This window comes from Phocoena phocoena, chromosome 5, assembly GCF_963924675.1.
Source record: "Phocoena phocoena chromosome 5, mPhoPho1.1, whole genome shotgun sequence".
NCBI lineage: Eukaryota > Metazoa > Chordata > Mammalia > Artiodactyla > Phocoenidae > Phocoena > Phocoena phocoena.
In genome coordinates, this window is record NC_089223.1 from 22735462 (window position 1) to 22763136 (window position 27675).

At 38.7% G+C, this 27675-nt stretch overlaps 1 protein-coding gene across 5 annotated transcripts in view; it reads right to left on the reverse strand.

Annotated features, from left to right (window-relative positions):
- Nucleotides 1-27675, reverse strand: part of INPP4B (inositol polyphosphate-4-phosphatase type II B) — a 353066-nt gene that overhangs the window by 303239 nt on the left and 22152 nt on the right. For all 5 annotated transcript variants that reach the window (XM_065877996.1, XM_065877994.1, XM_065877993.1 and 2 more), the window contains exons 3-4: nucleotides 16765-16883; nucleotides 14487-14603 (exon numbers count right to left, since the gene is read on the reverse strand). In XM_065877996.1, the coding sequence (XP_065734068.1) occupies nucleotides 14487-14603; nucleotides 16765-16883 (236 nt within the window). The remainder of the gene's footprint in view (nucleotides 1-14486; nucleotides 14604-16764; nucleotides 16884-27675) is intronic.

The window sequence follows — 27675 nt, forward strand, 5'->3', positions numbered from 1 at the left end:
AAAGAAGGCTGTGCATTTGTCATATCTTTGTGTTTTCTTAATATAGCCAATATTAATGTTTCTTATTTCACAGAGTAAGTATAAAAATACTTAAGTGAATTAATAAATTGTGACATGACGAAACAGGGCAGAACAAATAATCTCTAGGAACTTCCAATTGGAGGAAACAGCATTAAGATATACAGCTTTTTTCCTCATTTGACTATTTTTATCATGACATTGTCAGCATCCTAGGATAAGATCTCATGATCACTTGGCAGCGTGGCTTAGCTCCTCCAGGATGTCTGTTCGCCGACACTGAAGTCTACAAGCTGTAACTCAGCTAACCTGAGACAGGCACCAAATAACACTAACATAACTATAGCTGCTACATGGGAACCCAAGGTAGGCGTAACCAAATTGAAACGAACAATGGGAAGGACATCAGGGCATTTCAGCACCTGAAGGCAGATACGCTGACCCAGGAGAAAGATAATGCTTATCTAAGGCAGTTACTCCAGATATTGACAGAGCCTTCAAAACATAAATGCTCCCTCTTCCCTTTCCTGGAGGTCAATTTAAAGAGGAAGTTCTTAACCACATTTACAAGGGTGGTCCCCTTCAGCAGCAGCTTGACTGAAAGTCATCATCAACTTCAGATTATTAATAGAGTTAGGAAACTCACTGTTCCTGAAAAAGCTCCCACACTCCAATAGATTCAATAACAGAAGATTGAGATTCTGGTTGACATTTCAATACGACCCTGAACAAATTATTTAAATTTACTTCCTAGCTCCCTGACTCAACAGGGTCTCTATGAGGTTCAACAGTAATACTACATGTACAAATTCTTTGTAATTATTGAAGTTGTAGATAATTTATTTGTTCTTTATTTTCCGTGGTGTCCCAAATAAAATTAGCACTGCTGTAAAAGGTGAAGTCATACGTATAGCTATAGGGTAAGCTGATCCTATCCTTTAACCTGCCATCCAAAAATACCACTAGTACTCTGGTCTGATGTTTAATTAATTAATAACTCTTAAGCCTTTTCTTCTATTTTATCTTTGGTGTTTCTGAGAGTCTAAATGCTTAAGCCATTTGCCTTGCAGAAGAAAAACAAACAAACAAAAAGATTTTTTTCATAACTTTTAGGTGGCTTTGGTCTCAGAAGTTCCTTCAAACAGTCTCATCTAGTTAAGCATTCATGAATTTCATGAGGTCAGACTAGAGAAGAAACATTCTGCTTCCGTCTAACAAATGTTTTAAGAAAGAAAGCAAGATTGTAAGGAAGGTACAAAAGAATTCTTTATTCTCCACTTTTACTTTCTGCTATATCCAAGGTCAAAGAATCTTATAAAATCATTTCATTTGGGGCAGTTAGAACGATGTCTCAAAAATCAAACTGGGGGCTTCCCTGGTGGCGCAGTGGTTGAGAGTCCTCCTGCCGATGCAGGGGACACGGGTTCGTGCCCCGGTCCGGGAGGATCCCACATGCCGCGGAGCGGCTAGGCCTGTGAGCCATGGCCGCTGAGCCTGCGCGTCCGGAGCCTGTGCTCCGCAACGGGAGAGGCCACAACAGTGAGAGGCCCGCATACCGCAAAAAAAAAAAAAAAAAAAAAAAAAAAAATCAAACTGGGTGATGACTCAGAATTGGAAGAGTGAAAAAGAGGTACAGGGTGATTCACTGGTCAGCCCATCTGTATAAGTATGGTTTGAAAAGTGAATCTTAAAGAAGAGGGTTTTTTTCCTCTCATTCTTTCTCATGTGTGGTTTCAGAAGATAGACCCATAGACACAATGTCCCTTGTAACCCAAGTCAGAAGATGAGAGTCAGGTATCAAAATGACTCTTATAATGAAAAATGTGGACATGCCTTGCATTATCTTTTGCTGTGTTTCTCCCTTTTTGTAAAGCAATACTCAGGAAATGAATATTGGAGTATCAGAACACAGAGTATCAGGTTAATGAAATATTAAAATAAGAACAGAGAAAGTTGATTCTTATTCATTGCTAGTCACTTGTTTCAAAGTGAAACAGCTCTGGTGTACCAGCATAGGCTCAGCGCCCAGCCACAAATCATCTCATGAGAACACAGACAAGATATCCAGACTGATCAGTTCACGGGAAACATGGTCAACCTTGAGGAGTCTGATACCAGGAAACCACTAACCCTTCTCTTGGAAACACACTAGTGTCACGCGGGAAAGAGTGCCCTCAGTACAAGAATAATATCTGCAGTAAACAATGATGATACCTGCATTTCTACTGTATTTTTAGTTTGCAAAGCACTTTTACATGTGTTAGCCTCTTTTCCTTTCAGCAGTAGACAGAGCAAGTATTATGGTTTCCATTTCAGAGGTGGGGAAACTGAGACCTGAAAAAGATAACTTGTCTAAAGCCACACAACTAAGTAGCAGATTTTAGATTAGAGCTTCTGATTCTAAACTTGATGTTCTTTATTCTCAATGTGGCATCACGATTGGGAAAGGATCCTTGAGGGGACAGAGAATTGTATCCTTGATCCCAAGTTTGAAAACGTCCTTGCTTCATTTGTTTCCAACACTATGTGAACCTGATTTTCCCATAATGGCGTTCAGAAACCTTGCTCTTGCACCCACTGGTGTGGTTTTCAAATGCCTCTTGTGGTCTCTTGTAAGAATTCAATAATTCATCTCCAGTTTGGTATTGTCTTTTTTCAGATACTTGTTTAGATTGCAAGTTCAAAGTCGATGACGCTAATACCAAGGGGAAGCACGTGTGTGTGCTGGGGAAAGCAGAATGGGGAAGGCAATAAAACAGAATTTGAAAGACATCCTTCTGCCTTTAAGCCTACACTAACTGAAAAGGTTCTCTTTACAAATAGAAGAACATTTCTCTGAATATTAACATTGCCCTAAGCATATTTTTGGCCTTGCATGGCCACAAATGAACTTCATCCTGGAATTTCAACTTTAAAGCCTTACCTAATGTACATAAATACAAATTTGTGAATTCTACTCCGTGTACACACTCATATTTAAAACTGTGACATATGTAGGTATGAAGACACAAGCACGCGTCCAGAGTTTCTAACATGAGCCCTCAGTTTCTTTGTTGCTTGGAGGCCACAGCAAGCTGCTATGCACATTTCACTGTACCTCAATTTAAACTTAGGAATGAAAAGCAAATGTTGTAGCCATAACACATGCTCCAAATTCCCTGAGTGTGGGCAGGCGGGGGGAAGGTCGGTGAGCTCTTGTTTACACTTAAATCCTATCCAATTAAGATTTTCTTGGGAAACTGCTTTCCCACATTCCAACATGCTAAGGTGACTATCAGTGCCCTTTTCAAAACAAACAAAAAACGGCAGTTTAAAAAATTATCAGTATATTATTTAAAAGTTTAAATATCCTTAGAGACCCTTTCTGATTAAACAAATCTTGATAGTGTCTTCCAAGAGCTGCTCTCTCTCTCTTGGTTAAAAACTATTGCCCAGGTTTGTCTGAAAGACCAGTATCTCTGTGAACTCACACACTGAATTCCTTAGGACGTCTGCCCCCTCAGCATTTAGCTCCATCCTCAAGGGGCACATCTTAAAAGATAGCTTGACTTACTGCCATGAAACCTGAGTAACCCGGCTCATAGCAACTTGAGAAGAAAATCTTTGTGACGTGGAACCAGATGTCCCTCAACTTTTTTCAGAATGTGGCCTCACCTTCTGTCTTGGTAGATACACATGACTTTTCCCCGTATGTTTAAAAATACTTTTCACGTGAAGTTAAATACCAGCTGGGACCTAGCTGTAATTATCATTCCCTTCAAATGACTCTAAAGAAAGCCTACGTTTCTTTAGAATTTCCCTTTGCTCCCACTGTGCTGCATATATAAACTTAAGGTAATTAAAAGCTATTCTGAGCTGTATAGCACACTGACCTTTTAACTCACTAGTTTCTGCCCCTTTCTAATCAGAAGAAATGTTTTGGCAACATATCACATCTCAGCTTTGCAAAACCAAGCAGGAACGGGAAGCCAATTCGAGACACACGTCCTCTGTGCCCACGTCGGGCTGTTCAGGGATCCACCCCATCAGACAGAATGTTCCCTAAGCTTCCACCTGCCCTCACAGCCGTGCCAAGAAGGCTGCTGCATGAATGAGACAGAGCCAGCCAGCCAGGCAATCACAGCCTAAGCCGCTGGAAAAATGGTAACAACCCGCAAATGCTGGAAAACGATCAGAATGAGGTCAATATCTCAGAGGGCCATAAGGGGAAGCAGAAATAAACTCTCTCAGTTCAGGGTCCAAGTTAGACTCACAAATCCCAGTGGGCAGTTATCAGATCATTTGATTGGTGTTAGCAGGTAAAAAAAAATAAATGCTCCTAAATCTACTTGGAAGCATGAATTCATTATCCAGTTTACTGACTACAACAGCACCAGAAGACGGAGCTCCAACTTGTGATCTCAGATCCTTGAGTCCCCTACAAGTTCCTCTAGTTATTTCAGGGAGTTCCCAGGGCTTCATCAAGTAACGCAAATGATGACCATCTTCTTCCTCTTTTGCTCTGACTGGCCTTGGTGAGGTTTTCAGCTACTGCCTTCATTCCCTACAGATGATCCCCCCGACGGTAGGTCCCTCAGGTCTGCCATCTCCCCAGGCACTGCCCTGCACCTGCCAGCATTCCTATAGGTGGCCGCTTGTTTGTAGCAGTTCCCTCCCATCCAGGCTACTGACAGCCCTCCTGCTTTGAATCTTGAGGGTGCAAAAGTGACATTTCTCTGAGGACAATGTATTTTGCATGGAAGCAATATAAATGACACTTACCTTTTAAAGTTACATTTATTTTATTTAATTTTCAGAAAATCCACTAGCAGGATTGTTTGATCATACTATTATTTTATTTCATGCTCTCCTATTTCCTTCCTTTCTTTTTCTTTCATTATCTACTCCTCTTCTCCCCCATTCCATTCACTGCATTTATTCTCTTATATTTTTCTACATACTCAACAGTCATTTACAATTATATATAGCTTAACTATAAACACAACACACATACATATATAAAGGCATTTTTTATTATTCGTTTTCAAAAAGTGGTATTCTATTATACATTATTTTCTGTATCGTGCTTTTCCCAAGTACGCAATACCTTGTGGATCTACTTCCAAGTCTACTTTTAGAGCTCCAATTAATTAATCGTTCTTTTCTAAGGCTTCATAATATCCCTAATTAGCATACACCAGAATTTATTCACACTTTCCCTCTAATTTTTCACAGTAATGCTCAAACATTCTTCTCCATATATCCTTAAGTACTGGTGGCTTTACGTCTAAGAGGTTGACAACTAACAGCAACATTGCTAAATCAAAACGTACACTTGCCTTTCATTTGACTAGATGCTGGCAGATTCTTTTGTTTTTTAAGTTGTAAAAGTTTACATTCAGCCAGCACTGTACGAAAGGGCACTTTTCCCACATTCCTGCCAGCAATGGTCTTTAAATTTTTTTGCCAGTTTATCAGCAAAAATTGATGATCACATTGCTCGTTTAATTCGTGTTTCCAAGAAAATACAGTTAGAACACTTTTTATGTTTCTTGGTCATTTGATTCTCTTTTTCCTGAGGACTGGCTTGTCAAATACTTTGCTCAATTTTTTGACCCTACTTCTAAACTTGGAAGAACTCTTTAAATATTATGAGGATCACTAGTCCCCACCAATCTCAGTATTCCATTAGGGAATACAGGGTAGACTAAGCTTCTCTATGTTTTTGATTAACATGAATACAATTACCCTGTTTTGGAAAGAGAATGGGAAATGGCCTTAACTACCCATTTCTACTTTAATTGTAAAAAAGCAGATTAATTTTTCTTTTATTAATTAATGTTTTATTTCTGTTTTTTTTCTTTTTTCTTTTTTAAGCTAGGTTAAACAATGTTTCCATAACTCACACATCTGAAGACAGTCAAGGGCGAAAACACTGAAACTGCAGTTCTGCTGATCTCCATAAAATAAGGATGTGGCTACCTCACCGTCAAGCAGCCACTCTGCTATGGCCCCCAGAAATTTGTAAGAAGCTTGTTTTGCTTCAGGAGTAAATTCATTTTCTTATGTTATTGTCTAAGAGCCAGTCTTTCTCCATGTAAACAACATTTTCTTCTGGAAAGTGAGGAGGTATTGATGAATATCCTTTTCTCTATTGTGGGAATCCAAAGAAAAACAAAAATCTCTGAACAGATGATATAGAGCAAGTACTGTGCCCATGCAGAGGATAGTGGCACAAAGAAAGAACTGGACTACGTGAGGAAAGGGAAAACAATGTAAAGAGCAGGGTAGAATGGAATGCACTTGATATGTAACTACAGAGAAGAGGAAATTAAAGGAAGAGATGGAAATGCATATATACAGAGAGCAGCATAAATGCTAAAGGGAAGGTGTTAAATAAGTAGCACTTCTGCTTCTGATTAAGATGTAAAAAGTTGCAAGAGATTGTCACTCCCATTGTTACACTGAGAAGAGGTCATTATGCCACCAAATCATACCTTTTGTTAAACCTATCAGAAAACTGATTTATTTGGTATAATTTATTTGGTATAAATAAACCAAAAGGAAATGAAATCCAGATGGTGACAGACCCTTAGTAGAGGAAGAAATGCCCAGGGCTGGTGTCATCCTTGGCTGAGCAGCAGGAAGTAGAGGATCTTCCATATAAACCAGCTGAACTTGTAATGAATTTCTATAATGAGCCCATGTGACCTGGCACAAGAAATCTGAATCCCTAGGAGCCCTAGCCACAGCCTGAGTCTCACCCATCCACTTACTTTTTCCCATGGGATGTCACATCATGCAGGAGGGTATTCCAATGAAGGATGGGGGGGGCAAAAGAGCAGTGAGATTCACTGCTAAGGTGCACAGGGCTTTCTCTAAGGCGAGGGCTGAAGAGCAGAGGTTGATTCCCCCACATACTAGGCTGAAGCTTGGCAAAGGCGTGGCAGAGCAGTGAATTAAAGAAAAAAAATTGCTCCAGGAATCTAAGGTTGGTTTAACATACAAAACTAAAGTAATTCATTACACTAACAGAACAAATAAGAAAAACATTTCAGCATCTCAACACATACCAGAAGAATATAGTTTGACTCAATCCAACACCATTCACGATAAAAAAAAATACACAGAAAATTATAGATAGAAGGAAAATTCCTCAATCCGATAAAAAGGCATCTATGAAAAACTTACGGTTAAGATCATATTTAATGGTGATATGTTAACACTTTCCCCTTAAAATCTGGGAACAAAACCAGGATTTCCACTGTTACCACTTCTATCAATACTGTATTAAATATCCTACCTAGCCAGTGCAATAAGGAAAAATAAAATGCACAATGATTGGAAAGGGAAACATAAATATTTCATTATTCACAGACAACATAATTGTGTATTTTACAAAACTCTATGGAATCCATGAAAAAATCCTTTAGAACTAATATGTGAATTTAGCAAGGCCACAGCCTTGGCTACAAGTCAATATAAAGAAATGATTATATCTCTACCTATTAGCAAACAACAATTAAAAACTGTACTTTTAAAATAATACCTTGTATACTAGCATAAAAAATCATATACCTAGAAATAAGTCTAAAAAATATTATGACTTATATACTGAGCACAAATACATTGCCCATAAAAGTTTAAAGACCTAAATAAATGGAATGATATCCATATCATATTTACAGATCACGAGACTCAATGTCATTAAGATGTCCATCTCTCCAAACTGATCTATAGATTCAGTACAATTCCAGTCAAAATCCCAACAGGTATTTTAAAGTAACTGACAAGTTTTTCTAAAAGTTATATGGAAAGAAAAAGGGCTTTCAAATTGGCAAAAACAAAAACAACAACCTCGATAAAAAGAACAAGCTGGTAAAGATAAAGGATTTAAACTACCAGATTTCAGGACTTACTATGAAGCAACAAAAATCATGTTATTGTCATGAAGCTAGACAAACAGATCAATGGAACAGAACAGAGCATCCAGAAACAGACCCACATGTATCAGTAGACACTGATTTTCCAGTCAAGGTACGAACTAAATTCAGTGGAGAAAAAAATATTTTTAACAAATGATGCTGAAATAACTAGATATCTACATAAGAGAAAATAACTTTAATCCCCACCTTATTCCTATTATAAAAAATAATTTGAGATGGAGCTTAAACCTAACTGTAAAGGCTAGAACTATAAAATATTTTGGAGGAAAACACTGGAGAATATTCTCCTGGCCTGAGGTTAGGGAGATTTCTTAGGGCACAAAAGCACTTACTATGCATGAAAAACGGACTTAATCAGGATTTAAAATTTCTGATCAATAAAATACATCATTAAGGAAATTATTAGGCAAGCCAAAGACTCACAGAAAACCATAACACATATATCTAACAAAAGCACCTGTATCCACAAAATATGAAGAATTCTTAGAAATAACAATAAGAAGAAAACCAATTTTTTTACATAGGCAAAAGACTTGAACAGACACTTCATTAACAAAACAAAACAAAACAAAACAGGGCTTCCCTGGTGGCGCAGTGGTTGGGAGTCTGCCTGCCGATGCAGGGGACACGGGTTCGTGCCCCGGTCCGGGAAGATCCCACGTGCCGTGGAGCGGCTGGGCCCGTGAGCCATGGCCGCTGAGCCCGCGCGTCCTGAGCCTGTGCTCCGCAACGGGAGAGGCCACAGTGGTGAGAGGATCGCGTATCGCAAAAAAAAAAAAAAAAAAAGAGATGACTGGCCAATAAGCACAGGAAAACCTGCTCAACATAACTAGTCACCAGGAAAATGCAAATTAAAGCCACAATGAGATACCTCTTCATATCTACTAGAATGCTAAGTGAAAAAGATTGATAGTATCTTCATTTGTGCAGTAACTAGAACTCCCATGAATTACTAAGAGGAGGAAAATAAAGTTGCAAATAATTCTGAAGAATAGTTTCTAGAAAAGTTAAACAGGTATCTGACCTATGATGTAACTATTATACTCCTCGGTATTTACCCCTCAGAATAAAAGGACAATTTCCAACAAATACTTGCACTCAAATGTTCATAGAGACTTAGTCGTTGTTAAAACCTGAAAACAATTAAATGTCCATCAATATGAGAATGAATACGTAAATTGTGGTGTATGACTACAACAAAATACCATTCAGTAATCAAGTCACCGAGCAACATGAATGAATCTCAAAACCATTATGTTGAACAGAAAACACCAGATACAAGAGAGTGCACACTATGTGATATCATGCACATAAATTTTAATAAGCAAAACAAATATATGTCGGTAGATATGGGAAAGTGATTGCCTTACAGGGTGTGGGGGGGGGTGTCAACTGATTGCGAAGGGATACAAGGGAACCTTCTGGAAGGACGAAAACGTTTTACATCTTGCCTTGGGTAAAGGCCACATGGTCATATGCATTGTCAAACTCATCGAAGTGAAGTGAACGCTTAAGATCTGTCCCTTTTATTGTATGTAAATTATGCTTCAATAAAATATAAATATGCTCTTTGTAAACATATACCACTTATCAACAGGTAGAAAGGAAGAGAAATTATTTATGAAGGGCGGCAACATGTTAGAACTCTGAACTACTTCCGTATGGAATTGGCAACTCCCCTTGCAAACTATGTCATAACGTAAAGGCGAGCATTCCAAACGGCCACGGCTGAGTGAATGAAGAGGCTGAGAGGACCATGCAGCACACATAAAAGAAAAAGGAAAAATAAGGCCAGGGGGACAAAAGCAAAAGTATGAGACATAAATCTAGCCATTTCACAACAGGCAGCAACAGCTATGTTTTCATGAATAGTACCTGGTCACTCCATTACAAAAGTTTTTCAGACATCTGCAGTTAGTTATACGTACAGAATTTAAGTGCTTAAAATGTTTGGATATGAGGTTTTTTTCCTATATTTGATTATTGACATTTTTTTCTCAATTAACTAATTTTTAGGCTCCAAATGAAGAATGCTTTTAAAGTATCAGTTGAAGTAAAAAATATCATATTATGGGAGAGAAAAATGAGAGAAATTCTATCAACTATGTACGTACCATAGTGTAGCATGGAAAAAATAGAGGATCTTTGACTTGACCTACTTAAGTTTTTAGAATCCCAATTGCTTCATCTTTAAAATGGGCATAATGATACTTCTTCCCTCAAAGAAGTTTTATGGAGATTAAAGAAGAAACTAAAAATTAAACATAGTGCTTGGTATATACTTAGTGATCAGTAACCTTAATTTCTTTTTCCTTACCCAGTTCACCATATCTTCCAGGTAGAGTGGAAGGTCAGCCACAGAATTTGTCTCAACAAGTATAGTTAGACTTAAATTTGTAAGAAGTCAATGGAGAAAATCAAGCCAAGCCAAAGTATACTAAATAGAAAATGGTTTTATTTTCCATTGAAAAACATAAAAACTGAACTGGATAATTCTGCCTAGGGAATTGTACTAGTACTAAACTTCCTTGGACATATAACACACAAAATACAATGCATTTACATCCAGGGGACTTCCCTGGAGGTTCAGTGGTTAAGACTCTGCGCTCCTACTGTAGGGGGCAGGGATTCAGTCCCAGGTCAGAGAATTAAGAGCCCATGTGCTGCACGGTGTGGCCCCCCCAAAATAAAAATAAATTAAAAAACATAAATTTACATCCAATCTAGAGAAGGTCACTTTTTCTGAAAGGTACAAATGGGGAGTTGTTACTTATTGGTGGTAAAAAATGTCTTAGGACATAGATTCTCACCTGAGAAATGTTCAGTGTCTATTGGACATGGGACTCTGTCCTATAAGCTAAACGGGGGGAAACAAGAGTCGTTCTGAATCAGCAGTTAGACTCTTTTCATTCTTTACAATGACTGATTGCATTTCTGCTGAAGTTATTAAGAAAGACAATCTCGGCTTCAGTTGTTTAGAGGAGTACGAGAACAAGTTAGATAATCGCCGCATCAAGCGCGCCGATGGAAGGTTATCTTATCCCTTTCAAAACTTCCCATTTTAATATGTATGCAAACAAACGAGAGATGGCAAAGTAACGCATTTATCTGACTGGCTAATTCCAAGTAATAATAAACTCAATAGAAAAAGACAAGGAACTTAGTCAGCTAGCTCCATTAATTAGTATTCAGCCAATAGAGAGTACCTCATTGTCCTGTTCTCATATGATCAATGGTTTACTAAGATCAAATATTTAAACTTCTTTTAAATACATGCACATAATTTGTTGATTTTCCAAAACACATAAATATTCATAATTTCATTTCTTAATCCTTAAAAGTATTATGATCTTAAAATAATTAGGTTCTTAAATGCCCAGAATCTAAACTGTACTTTAAAACCACTTGCCACCTCCTTCACTTCTGCATCCACCTCCACACCAAAAACAAACAAACCTTAAGAAAGAGGAGGAATGGTGCCAGCCATGAAAAAGGACGGAATAATGTCATTTGCAGCAACATGGATGGACCAAGAGATTGTCATACTGAGTGAAGTAAGTCAGATAAAGACAAATATCATATGATATCACTTGTATGTGGAACCTAAAAAAGTAATACAAATGAACTTATTTACAAAACAGAAACAGAGTCACAGATATAGAAAACAAACCTAAGGTTACTGGGGGAGGAAAAGGGGGGAGGGATAAATTGGGAGATTGGGATTGACATATACACACTACTATATATAACATAAATAACTAGTAAGAACCTACTGTATAGCACAGGGAGCTCTTCTCAATACTCTGTAATGACCTATATGGGAAAAGAATCTAAAAAAGAGTGGCTATATGTATAACTGATTCACTTTGCTATACAGCAGAAACTAACACAACATTTTAAATCGACTATACCCCAATAAAAATTAAGACAAAAAAAGGAGAAAAGGTGCCAGGATAAGACTACATGTCAATGGAGACTATTAGCATATTAATGAACTGTGTCTCTATTTACACTTCCATCACCAGAACTGTTAGTTATTTTAAGGAAGAAGTTATACTTTAATTAACAGCACTTGGTAAATGAAAGCTGGTTGCATTTCTTAAGTATGTTCAAATTTCACAAGTCTTCTTTCACAGCAGGGATTCCAGTTTGTTCAATACTTTTATGTGATAAAACCTCTGGATCAAGGAAGAAAGTCTTTAAAAGACCCTAATTAATGAGTTTTCAGCATAGAAGCCCATAAAAAGCATAATTAATGAGTAAGCTAACTATCCCTAGAGCATTAACATACATAACATTTTAAATGAGGCAGATTGAAGGGGATAGAAACACCTTTGGTATTTAATATTTCTAACTCTGATATCTCTAAGGACTTAACCAACCCAAGAGCTCAACATTTTCATCTCTGTAGCACAGTGCTTCTATAACTCTGGCCCTTCCATATTCTCCATCCTGTCTATACCTTGAGACCTTTGGGAGCACTGAATTTGACCATGTGCTTGGAAAAACCATAAAATCCCATAGTTTCTGCTTTGCTTTCCCTGTCACCCTGATCACTTCCCTGCTTATTACTTCTCTGCACAGTTGTGTCACCTCCTCCCACCATCCATTTGAACCATATCTCCCTTTTTCCTAATTTTATGATTTTTTCTCCCATTTCCCTCTCTTCTTGGCAGAAGGCAAAAGAAAAAAAAAAAGTCATGCTGTAAGTTTTGTGCATAGTCTTTGGTCCAGATATCCCAATCACAGTCCACTCCTTTTCTTTCTTACCTCAAAAATCAAGGAAAAGGAATAGAAAGGGTAAAAACAAAACTCCCTGGCAAATATTAATATATATTTTTAGTTGCTAGCTTTAACCCCGATGTTTGTCTCTTAAAATATTTTCATTGTATACATACATCCCCATATCCACTTCCTCTTGCATCGTATACGTATAGCTGATTCACTCTGTTATACAGCAGAAACTGACACAACAATGTAAAGCAATTATACTCCAATAAAGATGTTAAAAATACATATATATTTTTTTATCTTCCACTTTTCTTCAGAGAAGTCAGAAATAATAAGTGTAGGACTACTTAAGAAAAAACAAAGTTAGTAAATATGGGAAAAGCCTTTGGTTAATATTCTTTTATTTGATTTTTACTATTTATGAGAGACCACAAGACAGTAGCCAAAACAATAACTACAGCAATAATAAACTTGCACTTATGAATCTGTAGCTGTTAAGTCTTCTAAATACGTTTCATATATTAGCTTATTTAATCCTTACAACACCCCCTTTGCCCCGACCGGGTAAATATAAATGAGGATCAATTCTCCCAGAGTCACAAAGTGGAACGGGAACCAGACAGTCTGCCTTCTCAACCGCTCTACCTGACCGCCATCACTGTTTCTATACCACATATGTGCTGTGCATTTCATTGGGCATTTCTTCTGCAGTTTTGAAGACATGAACTTTTCTGGGGCTGAGTAGAAATGCCTTCGATGCAGAAGATTTTTTTTCTCTGTTACATATACCCACCATCTACCTATGTTACATGTTTCGGGGTAAAGAATGAAAAGGAAAGAGAGACTCATGAGCGAGGCAGAAATGCCTAGTGAGGGCAGAGCTGAAAGGTGCATTTCCCCTCAAGCAGGTGTGTGTGACTCTCCAAGCCAGGCAGCACCCTATAGCCTCAAGCAGAATTCTCCCAGAACCTACTGGTCTACCTGCCTTCAAAGTGTTTCCTGGCTTATACTTCATTGTGGACCATCAATACTCCCATAGCTCACCCAGCCTTGAAAACAAACAAAAATTCATTCTGATGGGAGAGATTTAAAGAAGAGGGCTAAACCATCCCCTTCTCAACACCTATCAATAACATTCTCTCCTGTCCAGGGATTTTCAGAGTGGGCTCCAGAGGCAGTGCCTGGGTACCTAACGGTCTCACTTGAACCCACTGATTCAAGTGGAGGAAAAGTCAGACCCAGTAGGAACAGCCTAGGACAAAAGGCCATCAGGACTTGACGTGACCTTCCTGTAACCAGGCCAATGAAAGCTTCTGCCTCATGCTGACGGTTACTTCCTCCTCTGTTTGCTTTGGTCCCACAGACAACATCAGAAGAACAGAGGGAGTTTCTCTTATTCAGTACATAAAATAATAAATTGTGAAAGCAGAACACTTTATCAATCCCATTTTAGAATAATGACAATATCTAGAAAGTTCTGAAACATTATTTAATCTCTTCCACTTGCTTTCTCTCACAGTGCTACTCCTTCAACAACTCCTAAGGCGTAACAACAAAAATGTAAACCAAGACATCCAGCCAGCCTCCCTGAAAAAGAGGAAAAACGGTTCTGAAAGCTTCTGCTCCTAACCAGTTGCCAGTATGGCACTAAGCCAAATGAATTTGAAAGAAATCCCAGCAAACTATAAACATAAGACAACCGTAAACACAGTACAAAGCCCCTCTTCGAAAAATGCCAGTTACATCAAAAACCCAATGGTTTGGAAAAGCCTACTGCTTTTCCCAAAGAAAGAAATAAGTACAAGTACTTACAGTGTCGTAAGACTTATCCTTGACATCATAGACTGTTAGTTTTATTTTGGTCTCCTCATAGATGGGATACTCAGATGGGAATGTGACACCAGTCAAGAACAGTGGGTCTCTTGTTCCCTGTAACAGCACAAGCAGACAACTTTGATTCAATAAGGCAGCAGTCAGCAGCATGCAGTGACACATGAGAAAGCAGCAAGTGTCTGGGTCTGCTTTTCTAGGAAGTGGTTCTATTAGAAGAGATATCTGAATTGCCAAGTGATGGCCACAGGGACACGGCCCAGGGCCCCAAAGTACTGATAGAGCTGTTGATAGTAAATGCCCTGTATCATTGTCAGAGCTGCTAAGCATCTTGAGAAACAGTTTATTCTCATTATATGCAGCATCCTTCTTTAGGGTCAGTCGTCTGTCCATTTACAATACCTGTAATGGACATAACCTGTGATTTATGCAAATAACTTGAGATATTGACTGATCAAATTCAAATGAAGCTCTTTTCTCATCAAGAACCATTTGGCAATCTTATACTGTCCCTTTATTTCCCTTCTGTAATGATTCAATTGAAAGCCATGCTCTGATAGCGTCCATTTGTTTTTAGATGTTCAGCTGTATTTTTTTTCTCAGACTGATTTGAAAACTAATGAAAGAAACTAAATAAGATGCATTCGGGGCTATGAAATTACTAGCTCAGGACGCAGTGCACAGGGTTTTTCCATGCTTCAGGATTCATTTTTAGAGAGCTGACATCCAACATTAAATTTTATATCTATATTTAAATGTGCATAGTGCTGAATATCATGGAGATGCTTGCTAGAGTTCTGTAAGCCTTTCTGTTTTGAACGAGGAGTTTCTCTGCAAGAGTCTAAGTTGCCTACCCCAGACCTGGCTTGCTCAGTGCCATTGGTGGAAAAAATGATTCAGACGAAACTCCATTCATTTCTCTAACTGGAAGTTTCTAGAAGCTGAAGTTATTCATTTATTCATTCATTCTTCCTTTTATTCAACAAATACTGCTTTTTGTTTGGCACAGTGTTAGATGCTCTGGAACACACAGTGAATGAAACAGTCAACAACAGCTATATGTATGTTCAAATAAATGTGTCAAAATAAATCATTTCTTTTAAGTTTTGACAATATTTTTTAAATAATCAAGTTGAAATAATGCTTGAAAATAGTTTTCATATAAACGAACAATTTTCCAATTTTAGTTTTCCTTGAATGAATAAGACTATTTTTGTTTATTCAACCACAGCATTAACTACAAATGATACCAGCGTTGGAACCTAAAGTTTCCCAAAGACAGAGTCAGGGCTACGTGTAGGATCTGGGTCATTCCCATTAGAGAAATGAATGGAGTTTCGTCTGAATCATTTTTTCCACCAATGGCACTGAGCAAGCCAGGTCTGGGGTAGGCAACTTAGACTCTTGCAGAGAAACTCCTCGTTCAAAACAGAAAGGGCGCCCAAGTCGAAGAAAAGCAAAGCTTAAGGAGTGTAGAAAACATTTTCTTTAGTCCCAGAGAGTAAGCATCTCTCATTCACTAAGGCTGTGAAATATGTGATGAGAACAAAATAATCAAAAGGGAAACACTTCCTCTTTTGAATCTGGTCCAACACAATAACAAGTTTCCTCCCAACACATTTTGAGTGTTATATTAGCAACAATAAATGTAAATAGGAAATCTCTCAACGGATGAATACTATTTACACCTTTTGCCTAGAAACATTACAGTGTCTCAAATTAATTATCCACCTTTCTTTGAAAAACATCATACTTTAAAAAGACACACACGAAAGGCAGAGAATATGAAGCTTCTGACGTGCACGAAAGGCAGAGAATATGAAGCTTCCACAGACAATCTGAAGAATACAGGAAAAAATGAAAAGGGCAAAAACGCTTAGGTTTAAAACGCCTCTAGGTAATTTACAACTTTCTTTTTTGCCCCTCAAAGAAATATTCATTCCATTTAATTTAAAATTTATATATATATATATATATTCCCCCTATTTAGTACTCTATTCAAAAATCCAGAGTGGGGATTTTCCTTCTACTTACTAAAGAAGAATAGGTCTTTTATAAAAAAGTCAAGTTCTTTCCCCACTTGTTTATTCTGGTAAGTTACAAATGCATGCTTAGTAACCTCAGGTATGCTTTCCTAAATAAAGGAGGACTGCAACCTAGCATAGCTGCAGGCCAAAATCTAAAGTATTTCAGCTGTTTGCTCAAATCCAGAGAGAGACTGAGAGAGAGCGAGAGTCAATCAGGCACACAGCACGCTCACCTCCACAATTTCCGTGCTGGAGTATCTCGTCAGACCCTGCTCCGCTGGGTGGATTACTGAGATCTGCACCAGTGTATTCAGCTTCCTATCACGCACGGGAGCCACAAGATCCTTGCATGCTGGCAATGGCAAAGAAAAGAGAAAGAAGAGAAACTAACATCGTATCTCAGGGAAAACTTTTGTCCCGGGCTGGAAGGAAACTCAGCGCCGGCGCTGAATGAAACCTTCTGGGACTCTGGCTGATTTTACAGAGGAAGTCCCTTGGAAGTACCTTACAGAAATAGGAAGTCACGTGCTGCGGAGCGGAATTGAGAATTCATTTCCACCGGCCACATGTGCAGCTCATGCGAGTCTCCACTGCCCTCGGATCCCAGCTCTCATGTGTGGCCCTGCGCACACAGCGCAGGGGCTTTGAGCGACTTTAATTAGTCATTAAACCCCGGGCTTTAATTCACACCCCTAGACTACGTAAACTGACTTGGGCCACATCCGGGGAGCTTTACGCTTCTCCTTATTGACACTGGCAGGATTAGTTCAAATGTTGGAACGCACACTTGGTCCTTACCTATCTATTCACTAGAGCTGGCCTCCTACATAGGGACAGATGCGGGGAAGGGAGGAGGCTACGCTATCACAGCAACACACAAGCCCCGGGCAAGAAGCAGAGGAGGAGGTGGAGGGGTTAAAAGCGTCCTCTGTCCAGGATTCCAGCCAAGTCTGGGAGGCAGAAACTGGGGGGAAAAAAATGATGGGTTAATTCTTGCCCAGGGGCCACAAAAGTAAGACCTTTCCCTTGAGACACCAGGCTCATATTACAGACGCTCTCCACCATACCATATTTACTTGAATATTTTCTCCTCCCACATATCATTCCCACAATTGGGGGAAGAAAAGTCCAAAAGAAATTCCTTTTCAGCAAGTCCAATATCTGCTCAGGTGTTTCCCCACCTGGCTTTGAAATAGTAATTTTACTACCTGCATTTGGATCCCGAAGTATCATGCAAAGTGTCCTCACTACAGGGAAGAGGTTCAAATTAGGCTGAGCTGGGGGCTAGGGTCAGGCTGGAGCTGGGACCAGGGACTAGCAGTAGCCCCGGGTCATGGATTCATGGTGAGAGTATGCTGGGCTCTATACCATATACATCTCACGCCTCTGACCAGTGCAGAAAGAGAGCGAAGGACCCAAGTATTTAAGCTACATTCTGGCTCTGCAACAGTGTACACCTACTAGGACAGAGGTACTACGGTTTAAACCTGAAACTTGAAAGCAAAGCAAATTATGAATGTAATTATCACCTTTCCTTTGCTTACAGATCAGCTCATTTATAGAAGCAGAGTGGGACAGAGGAAAAAGCAGGAGCTTTGGAATGAAACTGGCCCGGTTTTCGGCCAGTTCTACTAGCTAAGCAATTCTGGGCAAATTCTTCAACTTCTTAATTTCTTCTTGACAGACTTTGAGATCCTTTTACTCCTGTACGGTATTTTGTTATAATTTTCCTTATTTAAACCATATGCCTCTAACCATACGGGAAAGCTTAGGAAAGCATGCTTGGAACAAATTAATAGCAACAGTTTATTTAGCCATCATTATTTTTGAGGCCTTTTGCCAATTATCTCTTTATTTCTCAGAATAGTGCTTTGAACTATTATTTCATTTTTACATACTAAGAACTACAGGCTTTGAAAGAGTAAGTGCCCACATTTACATTACTAGAACTCTCTGGTAGTTTTCTTACATCACACCCCAGCAGTTCCATTTCTTTTCTTGGCATACTGAATTCCTCTCTCAGACAATGGCACCTCTCTTTGGAAGACCAACTGCCATAATTCTTTACTGTCTAACCCAAGAGATCTCGTTTTAGAAAATACTGATGCAAGGTTTCAATAATGTCAACATATCACCGGAAGAAAAAAAAAAGACAGATTTAGACTTGACTGTTCCTTGGTGGTTGTTTTGATCGTTTCCTCCACTTGCCTAATGAATGTTTAATTTTATCACTCATTCTCTTGGCTTTCTGCTCGTAGTGTACAGCTCTCTCTCCATTTACTGATACTGACATATATCTCTCCTTAGATTTTGAAGCTGGAGTCAATTTGTTTCCCACATGTGCATTTTGTCCACCTTCTGCTGGTAGCTTCATCTCTACCTTATGAACTTATGATACATTTGCTCAAAGTAAGTTAATTCTTGTCTGATTTCTTATCAGGCTTGATTGTGGGCTGTGGTTAGTTCTCAGAAGTGAGCAGCTGTTCTCCATTTTATCAGCGAACCTCTCAGACTCACTCCTAATAAAAACAGATAATCTCCATTAAACTCAAATGTTCAGTCCAACCCAATTTGCAGATTCCCCCAATACTGATGAAGTAAAAACAACTGTAATGGCACTTTGTATTTCTTTATCTTTTAGATCTAAAATATGGCAGATCTAGAAAACAACAACAACTAAAGTCACATCTTGGCTGTCCATATCTTTTCCTTCCTGAAAGCCCAGAGATTTTACTGTTCCCTACTTTTATGTGGCAAGATGTTAGGAAAAGACCCTGACATCGGTCAGACTTCCTGAGCTGTAGTCCCAGGTTCCTCATTTTCTACTTATGTGCCTTTAAGTCACAAACTCTTAGTTGCTCAGTTTCCTCATCTGTCTATTTCTCAGGATGGAGGCAAGGAAGAAATTAGGCCCCTTTTTATGAATGGACTTTCCTATGCAAAATAAAGCTTACTAATATTTACCAATATCAATACCTACATTTACTAATAGATGGTGTTTTATTCTTCTGTACAATGGTTTTTATTGCTTCAGCCATATTCAGACAGCTCCTTAAAAACGATCATTAGGTCCAATATTTCTTTGTAAATATCAAACCAGTACATGAGTCATTGCATTTAGTAAAGTGAAAACCATACACACTATGGACCTATACATACTGAAACTGTCCCACTGGGGGGGTGATAAATGATGAGTGATTGAATCACTTCACAGAGATTGGGTCACTATAAAGTATAACCTGCACAGGAACTTTTTAGTAACCACTAAAGGAGCCTGAAAAATCTGTTTTCAGAAATCAAAAAAAAATGTCATATCAATTTTCCAGCATACTTAGCACTACCCATTACCCACACAAAATTCTACTCTACGAGGGAGTGACCTGCATAAATGGTCTTCAACTCACAGGACTAAAAGAATACTTCAGGGTTTTGCTTCGGTTGTTTCATTTTATTCGAGAATTCTTGAATCAAATGGGTAGTAACAAGTAAATACCTCTCTGCCATCATTCACTCACCAGTAGATTTTTTACTTTTATTTCTGCCTTTTTATTGGCTTTGTTTTGGACTGAGCTGTTTAAAAGCATTCTCAGAGCCCAAGAGAGTTTAAATATACAAGATGTTGATAGGTTGGGATTCAAATGTGCTTGTGTCCACTGAATTGTTTATTTTTTAATAAAAAGGGGAAAAAAACCACAATGTAAAAGTAATGAATAATTTTTTTAAAAACTACAATTTGAAACTCTTCTTTAGAAAAAAACAAAAGAGCTACGAGTGATTGTTTTTCCTGTCACCTTTGCTATAGTAACTGGCCACGTGAGAATGCACTTTCCATCGTCAGTGCTGGTGAATGAGATGCTCACAGGCATTCCCAGCTGAGATTTGTACAGGATCCAGACAGCTCTCTGCTGGAAGGGAATCCTCAATAGAATGTAATGATAAAAACAAACAGAGCTTCAATATCTCAGGAGAGGGCTAGGCACCGAGCAAACTGGAAACCTATGCTGTACCAAAAGAGGGGCCCTCCATTCAAATTCATGGCCTGAAGAAATAAAAGCCCGCGTGGCTTGATTTGAGGATTTGTCCAAAGCTTGAAATCCCAGTCACTGTATAAGTTAAATTGATATATCTGTGACAAAATTTGGCCTAAGGACCAGAAGATGCCAACCTCCGATGCTACTACTTGGATTCTTAGGGAGAAGTGCGGATCATCTGTTGCTCCTATAATTCCTCTAATATCTGAGAATCCGGAAGCTAAAGGGTGGGGGTTTCTGGGTTCTTGCTGAATTAATATTCTGCCCACCCCAAAGTACCATTTTTATAAAAGATCTGTTTTTGTTTCATTCAGCCATCATTTCTAAAGCACGTCAAGTCTTTTGAGTCCATACAGCTGTTCCATCCTTCTAGCCAACAGTGGCTGGAAGCCTAAAAATGTCTCCAGACTCTTCTACCGGAGAGCTCAGCCCCAGCAATAATCAATTTGAACACAACTGTCAGTTCAGGTGGCTTTGCATTCAGTAGCACCAGCCGAATCCTAGTTATTCTAAGACCTGCCCTGGCTATGGAGTGTTCAAAGAAGCAGAGGTGCCTGCCACAGGCTTTCACGGGGGCAGTGGCCTGAGCCACTGGTGTAGTGTGAGTTCAAGGCTGACTCCAAGCAACTGTCTCTTTCCCCTTAAGAACTCTTTCTTCTGTGAAGTCAGGTCATTTTTCTTGCCCCACTCTATCTCATCTCTCTTCTTGCCATTCAGTGTCAGTAGCATCGAACAAAGTTTATCCTCAGTCCTCTAGAAAAAGCAATGGCCACAAGCGGGGGCGGGTGGAGGGAGACTTTGACATGAATTCCCATATCTCTACAATTCTGCTCTTAAATTAGCCAGAGGAAAGTTAGGCTTAAAGGAGAAACCAGAGAGCAAACAGAGAAAAAAGAAATGCTTGCTTGTTTGTTTTTCAACTCGGGATAAAATTATATTTGAAACCAGGATCTAGCCTAAGGAATTATGTGACTTTGGATACATTACTCTTATCTCTTTCAGTCTCTATTGTCTTATCTGTAAAGTGGAAGTCAAAGGACAGATTTCATAGATTTGCTATAAAGATTATATGAAGTAATATATGTTGAGTGCTAGGCACATAATAGGTCCTTTTATTATATATTAAGATTGATATGAATATAATTATACATTGGCACAAAAATGGATTTTATCTATTCAATATTCTTATAGTAATAAAATGATCAAGATATCCAGGTTGGTCCTGATTTTATGTAACCTTATTCTTTTGTAATAAAAGCATTTTATTAAATATATGCCTGTGATTTCTTGGTACCTTCTTGTTTTCAATATAAAAACATTTTAAACCCCTTACTGGATTATTTGTTAATTTCAGAAATCATAGTTATCATTAATATATTGCTTTCTGTGAAACCAGATGTACACATTTATACTTGTTAATTTCACCTCTGACTAGGCACTTCCAAATGAGAAGCCAAAAATAGCAGAAAGCTTTATTTATTTTCTGTCTGTCCTCAGATGTACTACATGTAAACGGTAAACTCACCCTCTATGCAGGGATTTATCTGGGAGGTTAATGTTCCTTTACTTAGAGAGGGACTTCCCTGGTGGTCCAGTGGTTAGGACTCTGCGCTTCCACTGCAAGGGTCAAGGGTTCGATCCCTGGTCGGGGAACTAAGATCCCACATGCCACATGGCCAAAAAAATAAATAAAAAATACTTAGAGAAAGTTGGTCCACAAAGAGTCATTGTCTTAACAACTGAGATGTCCCAAGGGGTAATGGGAAGACTTGCTCCTCTGTTCTGTACATTCCTTCATCAAAAAGAAGGCTGTGAATGCTTATAAAGCTTCTTTTTCTTGAAATTAAAAAAAAAAAAAATGTTACAACTCAAACCCAATATAGCCTGATGGCAACAAACCTCCCCTGATGAAAGTTCATTTCTTTCCCCCTTCTTCCCCCACCCCAGACTCTTCATAGGGAAAATAGAAGAGGTAAATCCATGCCCCTCAAGGGCAAAAAGGGCCAGGGTACAGAGAATAGGGGGCATCTTGAACAGGAAAGTGGCCTTATCCAAACAGGGATTTAGGGAAATAACCATCTAGCTCCAGGCTCCCCCAATAGCACTATTCTTATTTTACCATCCCTAAGAGAATCAGCCATTTCCCTAAGGCTGTGGGTAAGCCTCTTGCTGCCTAGAATGCAGCTTTCTATTTACTTCTCAAATTCTTAATGTTTGGTTAGGTTTCTCAAAAATGTGACATATATATCCTTGCTCCTTGTACTCCAGAAAAGTAGATGCCACTTATCAACTGATATGCCAATTTCGGTTAAGTTCCCAGTCCAATAAATTACTGGATTCCTTTGCATGGTTTCACAGCTACCCTTCTAGATCAGTGATTACATCTAGACTAAATGAACTGACATCATACATTAAGAGATATATAAATACAAATGTAAATACAATGTAAATATATGTTACATTTTAAAAGCCTAATAGCCCCGCTAATTGCCAGTACAATACGCTTTCCTACCTTTAGTTTCTTCTGCCTCTCTGTTCTTTATTCTTCCTTCCTCTCAGGAATTCTAAGCAATTTTCTGAAGCCTAGGATGTGAACCTCTACAATTCAGATCTACTGAGTGGATTCAGAAGACAACACTGCCTCGTTCCCAGGGCACCGCGTTCCATGATAATTCCATTTTCTACAGTAAAGTGGCAGAGTGTATAGTGTCCTGGACTCATACTAATATCCACACAGGAGCATTTCATAAGTCATCAGGAACACACTATTCACTTTTGAATATGTTCTTAAGGCTACTTCTTAGAAAAATGTGGCTCTATGTCACGTTGAGCTGATTTATGCCCATTAATAATATTCTTCCATGTTCATTCTGTATTCTCTGTAGAATCTTTGAGTCTCTGATTCATTGAGCTTAGCATCGCATCTTGCCCCCCCTGTTCATTTTAGCTTACTTTCAACTGATAGAGCCTACTTTCTGTAATTTTCTCATTTGGTATTACTGTTCTCATTTGTGTTCTCTTCTGCTTTCTCAAATGTCTTTGCTATGTGCTCTCTACTATTTCAAATGTCCTCACTAACATGTTTATCTCATCACTCGGAAAGATGAGGTTATCAAAATCATCACTTGTATATTTATTTATAAGACTTGGGACTACTGGGGTCAGGAATACATCTCTCTAAACAAACTACAGCTTCTCCATCCAGTTAAGTAACCATTTTTTCAGTCTTCATAGAAGTAAAACAAAAATGTGCTATTTTCCCCTTAACTGTTGTGTGGGAAATTTTAATTTACACATATTTCCCTAAAGAGTATGTGAACCATGCATAGCTGCCAACATAAGCAATATTTGTTGGGAAAATTAAAGAACTGTAGATAGAAGAGTTGTTGTGAAAAATGTGACTAGAAAATTTGGACTTATTTTTCTTTCTTTTTTTTCTTTCATTTTTTGTTTGTTTTGTTTTCTTTTGTCTTTTAAGACACTGAGTTCAAAATATTAATGTTCTAAATACAAAATTGGAATCTTTTCAAGGAGGATAAGTATACCCACATAACTTGAACAAACAGTATTAATTTTAGGTTTCTAGAAAGTTAGAGGGCAAAAAGCAACTCAGTGTTTAAGGTTGAAAGATAAGAAATCAATCCAGGGAATCAATACACACACACACACACACACACACACACACACACACACACACACACGACTAAATAAATAAATAAATGAATAAATAAAGCCATCCTAATGAAGGAATTCCTTAGATATACTGAAAGAATCCTAGGGTTTTTGCCCCTTTACTACAACAATAAAATGCTAATATAGGGAATTCCCTGGCAGTACAGTGGTTAGGACTCTGCAGTTCCAGTGCACAGGGCATGGGTTCGAACCCTGGTCGGGGAACTAAGATCCCGCAAGCTATGCGGTGCAACCAAAAAAAGAAAAAAAATGCTAATATAACACAAATTTTAAGGTTATTCTCAATTAAGATAATAAAGGAAGCATGCAGAGAAGATGGGGGTGAGGGGTAGGAAGCACAATTTATTGCATACTTATTATGCATCAGGTGGCATTAGGCTTAAACTTTGCTTGTGTTAGCTCAAATTCAGAACAACGAAGTGCCTAGCGCCGCCTCGTCATTCCATTAGTTCCATATCCATATTTTTGACTAACTGGTCAGATTTGTAGATCATGAAGACCATTGATTTATTTATTACCAATAGCTCAGTAGCCCAGTTAATTTTTTTGTCAGTAACATCATTCTGTTCTGTCTGGTCCGCTGCATGTTCATTGGCGATTTAGCTTTGTAAGGAGAATCTTAAGACTCTCAACACTCTGAAAATAGAATCCAAATAAAACTTGAGGAAAGGATGAGACTAATGCCATAGGGAGAAAGCAGATGACAGAGTTATTGAGGAATATACGTAATAATTTGCATGAGGGAATTGAAGAGATTGTGTTATAGAAATATTGCTTCAGAATTCTTGCTACACTGAGATCTGAGCACCACTGATAAATTTTGTTACAACTGACTCCCTTATAAATTCAACTAATTTCCTTGATATAAAAAGCCAGATTCAGATTGTTGAGAAATAGGTCCGGAAATAAAATGTGTTACTTCTTTCCCCCATAACAAAACAACATAAAAATAGGCCACCGTATTTTATGTGTATCTGTGTGTGTTTAAAAAAAAAAAAAAAGCTGGCCTTAACAACAAATAGCCAAGAAGATGAAATTCACTTCTACAGTTGGGAAACTTACACTAAAATCAACTAACCACTCAGTACTGGTTCTCAATATAAGTATCACTGAACAATCTATAGAGACAGAGAAGAGGAGCTTCTGCCCGAACAATGGTGCTCTCGGGAAATGCTCTTTGATGGTGCTCTGAAGCAGCAAAGATGCCAGCTGTACAGAAGACAGCGTATTTGCATATGAAAAGAGCAAATTTGGTTCAAAACACTGTTGTCTGTATCAGAAGACTCCCATTCTCCAGCCCGTCCCCCCAGCTTCTCTCATTTCAATCCTCAGAAAATTCTATTTTGTCCTGTTTTCATGAATACTACCTAGATGGCTGAGACTCCATTCTCAAGCAGTTGAATTAAAAACAAGCCTGTGCTCGTGTCTCTCCCGGTTTTGACCTCCCACGCTATATGATGTAAACCCCAAGCTGGCCTGGCATCATCGCCTAATAGTTTGTTCAGACTTGGCTCTCTGTGCGTATGCTCCAAATCCACGTTCCACTTCAGAAACGCGCGCATGCAGCTTTCTGCCGCTCTTTTGAGCAAGAACACGTATGCTGCTTAAGAAAGGGTGAAAATGTTATTCCAAGAATGGACGCTGTTCTCAACCCTTCATTCTTCTCTATTTCTTATTAAAGCAGTAACCTAACTTCTCACACAATTTCAATTACCACTTAAATAAAGGGTCTTCCAAGATGTGGGTCTCCTGTATTGCCTTCCCACCTACCCTCTCTTGTTTTCAATATCCTTCAGTCACAGGAATTTCCTCTCAGGTATATTATTGATAACTAACACTAAATGTATCCAAAAGTAAGCTAAGTAGTTATCTGTGTATTTAAGCTCTGAAATACAAATAAAATAAATTAAAAGTTAAAAAAAAAAGAATGGAAGCTGGTCCCTCTGAATACTAAAAGAAATGTTGTGAGTCAGTGAATGGAAATCTGTAGTATTAGAACTAGGGTTGCAGAAGAGGAAGAAACACAGGCAACAACCTTAAATCTTATACCCGACCAGGGACCAAGATGACAATATTTTTCCAGAACTGCCAGTTTGACATAAAAGCCAATAGGGTTCCCGTTCAGGACAAGCATAAAGCCCATCAGTGGACCCAGCCGGGCTCGTGGTTAGTGGGGAGGGGATGCTTCCTTGATTTACCTCTGAACCACAAGATGAGGCTAGCGTGGCTGGTGGAGACAGTTAATTACAGGAGTGGTGGCAGGAAAGTCAGAGCCTGAGTCACCAAGTGTGGATGGCTAAGAGAAGTGTGCTCAAAGTTGATGAACTCTAACTGAGGACACAAAATGATGTCCAGAAGGTATTTGGGAGTCTAAGGCAGAAAAAAGGAAATTGGGACCTTAGAACATTACCTTCAGGGGTTGACAGTCTCCTGAGGGAATCTGAGGTCCATTTGTTTGGGCAGGAAGTAGGAAGTGCTCTGGAAGGCAGTTGTTTAACCTGGATGATTTCACACACAAAACACTGACTCATGGTCTGGGTTTCACCAAATCCTGCATGAGGCAACTTTCAGACACGCTTTCCTGAAGCAAAATGTTTCAGAAAAATTGTACTGTATATATTGCACCCAAGGGCTAAGTTTTAGAAGGTGGTATTTAAATTAAGGTAATTTTTAAAATTTCAGTTATTTTTTCCCATAAATGTATTGGATTTGGTAGTTATATGTGGAATTAATAGTCTTTTATGAAATTCCCACCCCTCTAGTGTCAAATATTTTACAAGTAGATTTAAAGTATTAAATCAAAGCCATACATGGATAGATTAGGAAACAAGAGGGGGAAGGGAAGCATGAGAGGAATAGGTGGTTCTGGAGGGATGACTAGCCTCTCATTTCATTGTCTCTATCTAGAACATCCTTTGTGGAGAGGCAAGTTATCACTCCCTATTTCTCCTGAGTCCCTTGAGTCAATCATACGTGTGAGTTTTTTGTAGACAAAAGAAAACCTCAATATTCATGTTGAATACGGAGCTTTAAGGGTGTCAACTCTCCCATCATAAGACAGTTGACTCACAGGAAATAAAACAAGGTTGGTATAGATAAGCTAAAGCTAGAAATGACTAGTGAGCCAGGAGACATGACACAAGAGGAGAAAGACAGTGAGTCTGTGGGTGAGAAATCAAACGTGGACTAGCTTGAGGGCAGAAGGGGTCTAATTATTCAGAGCAAAATCCACAAGTTCAACACCATGTGGAAACAGCGCAGCTTGAGAGTGGGAGAGCGCGATTCTAAAAGAAACCAAGTTTGAAGGAAACAAAGAGCACACTTCTCAGAATATTGGGGATCTCCAAGGAGAGCCTCAAGCTCAGCAGAGCACCTGTGAGCTGAATGTAGAATGCTTCAGAGCCCTAGCTACACAGGAAG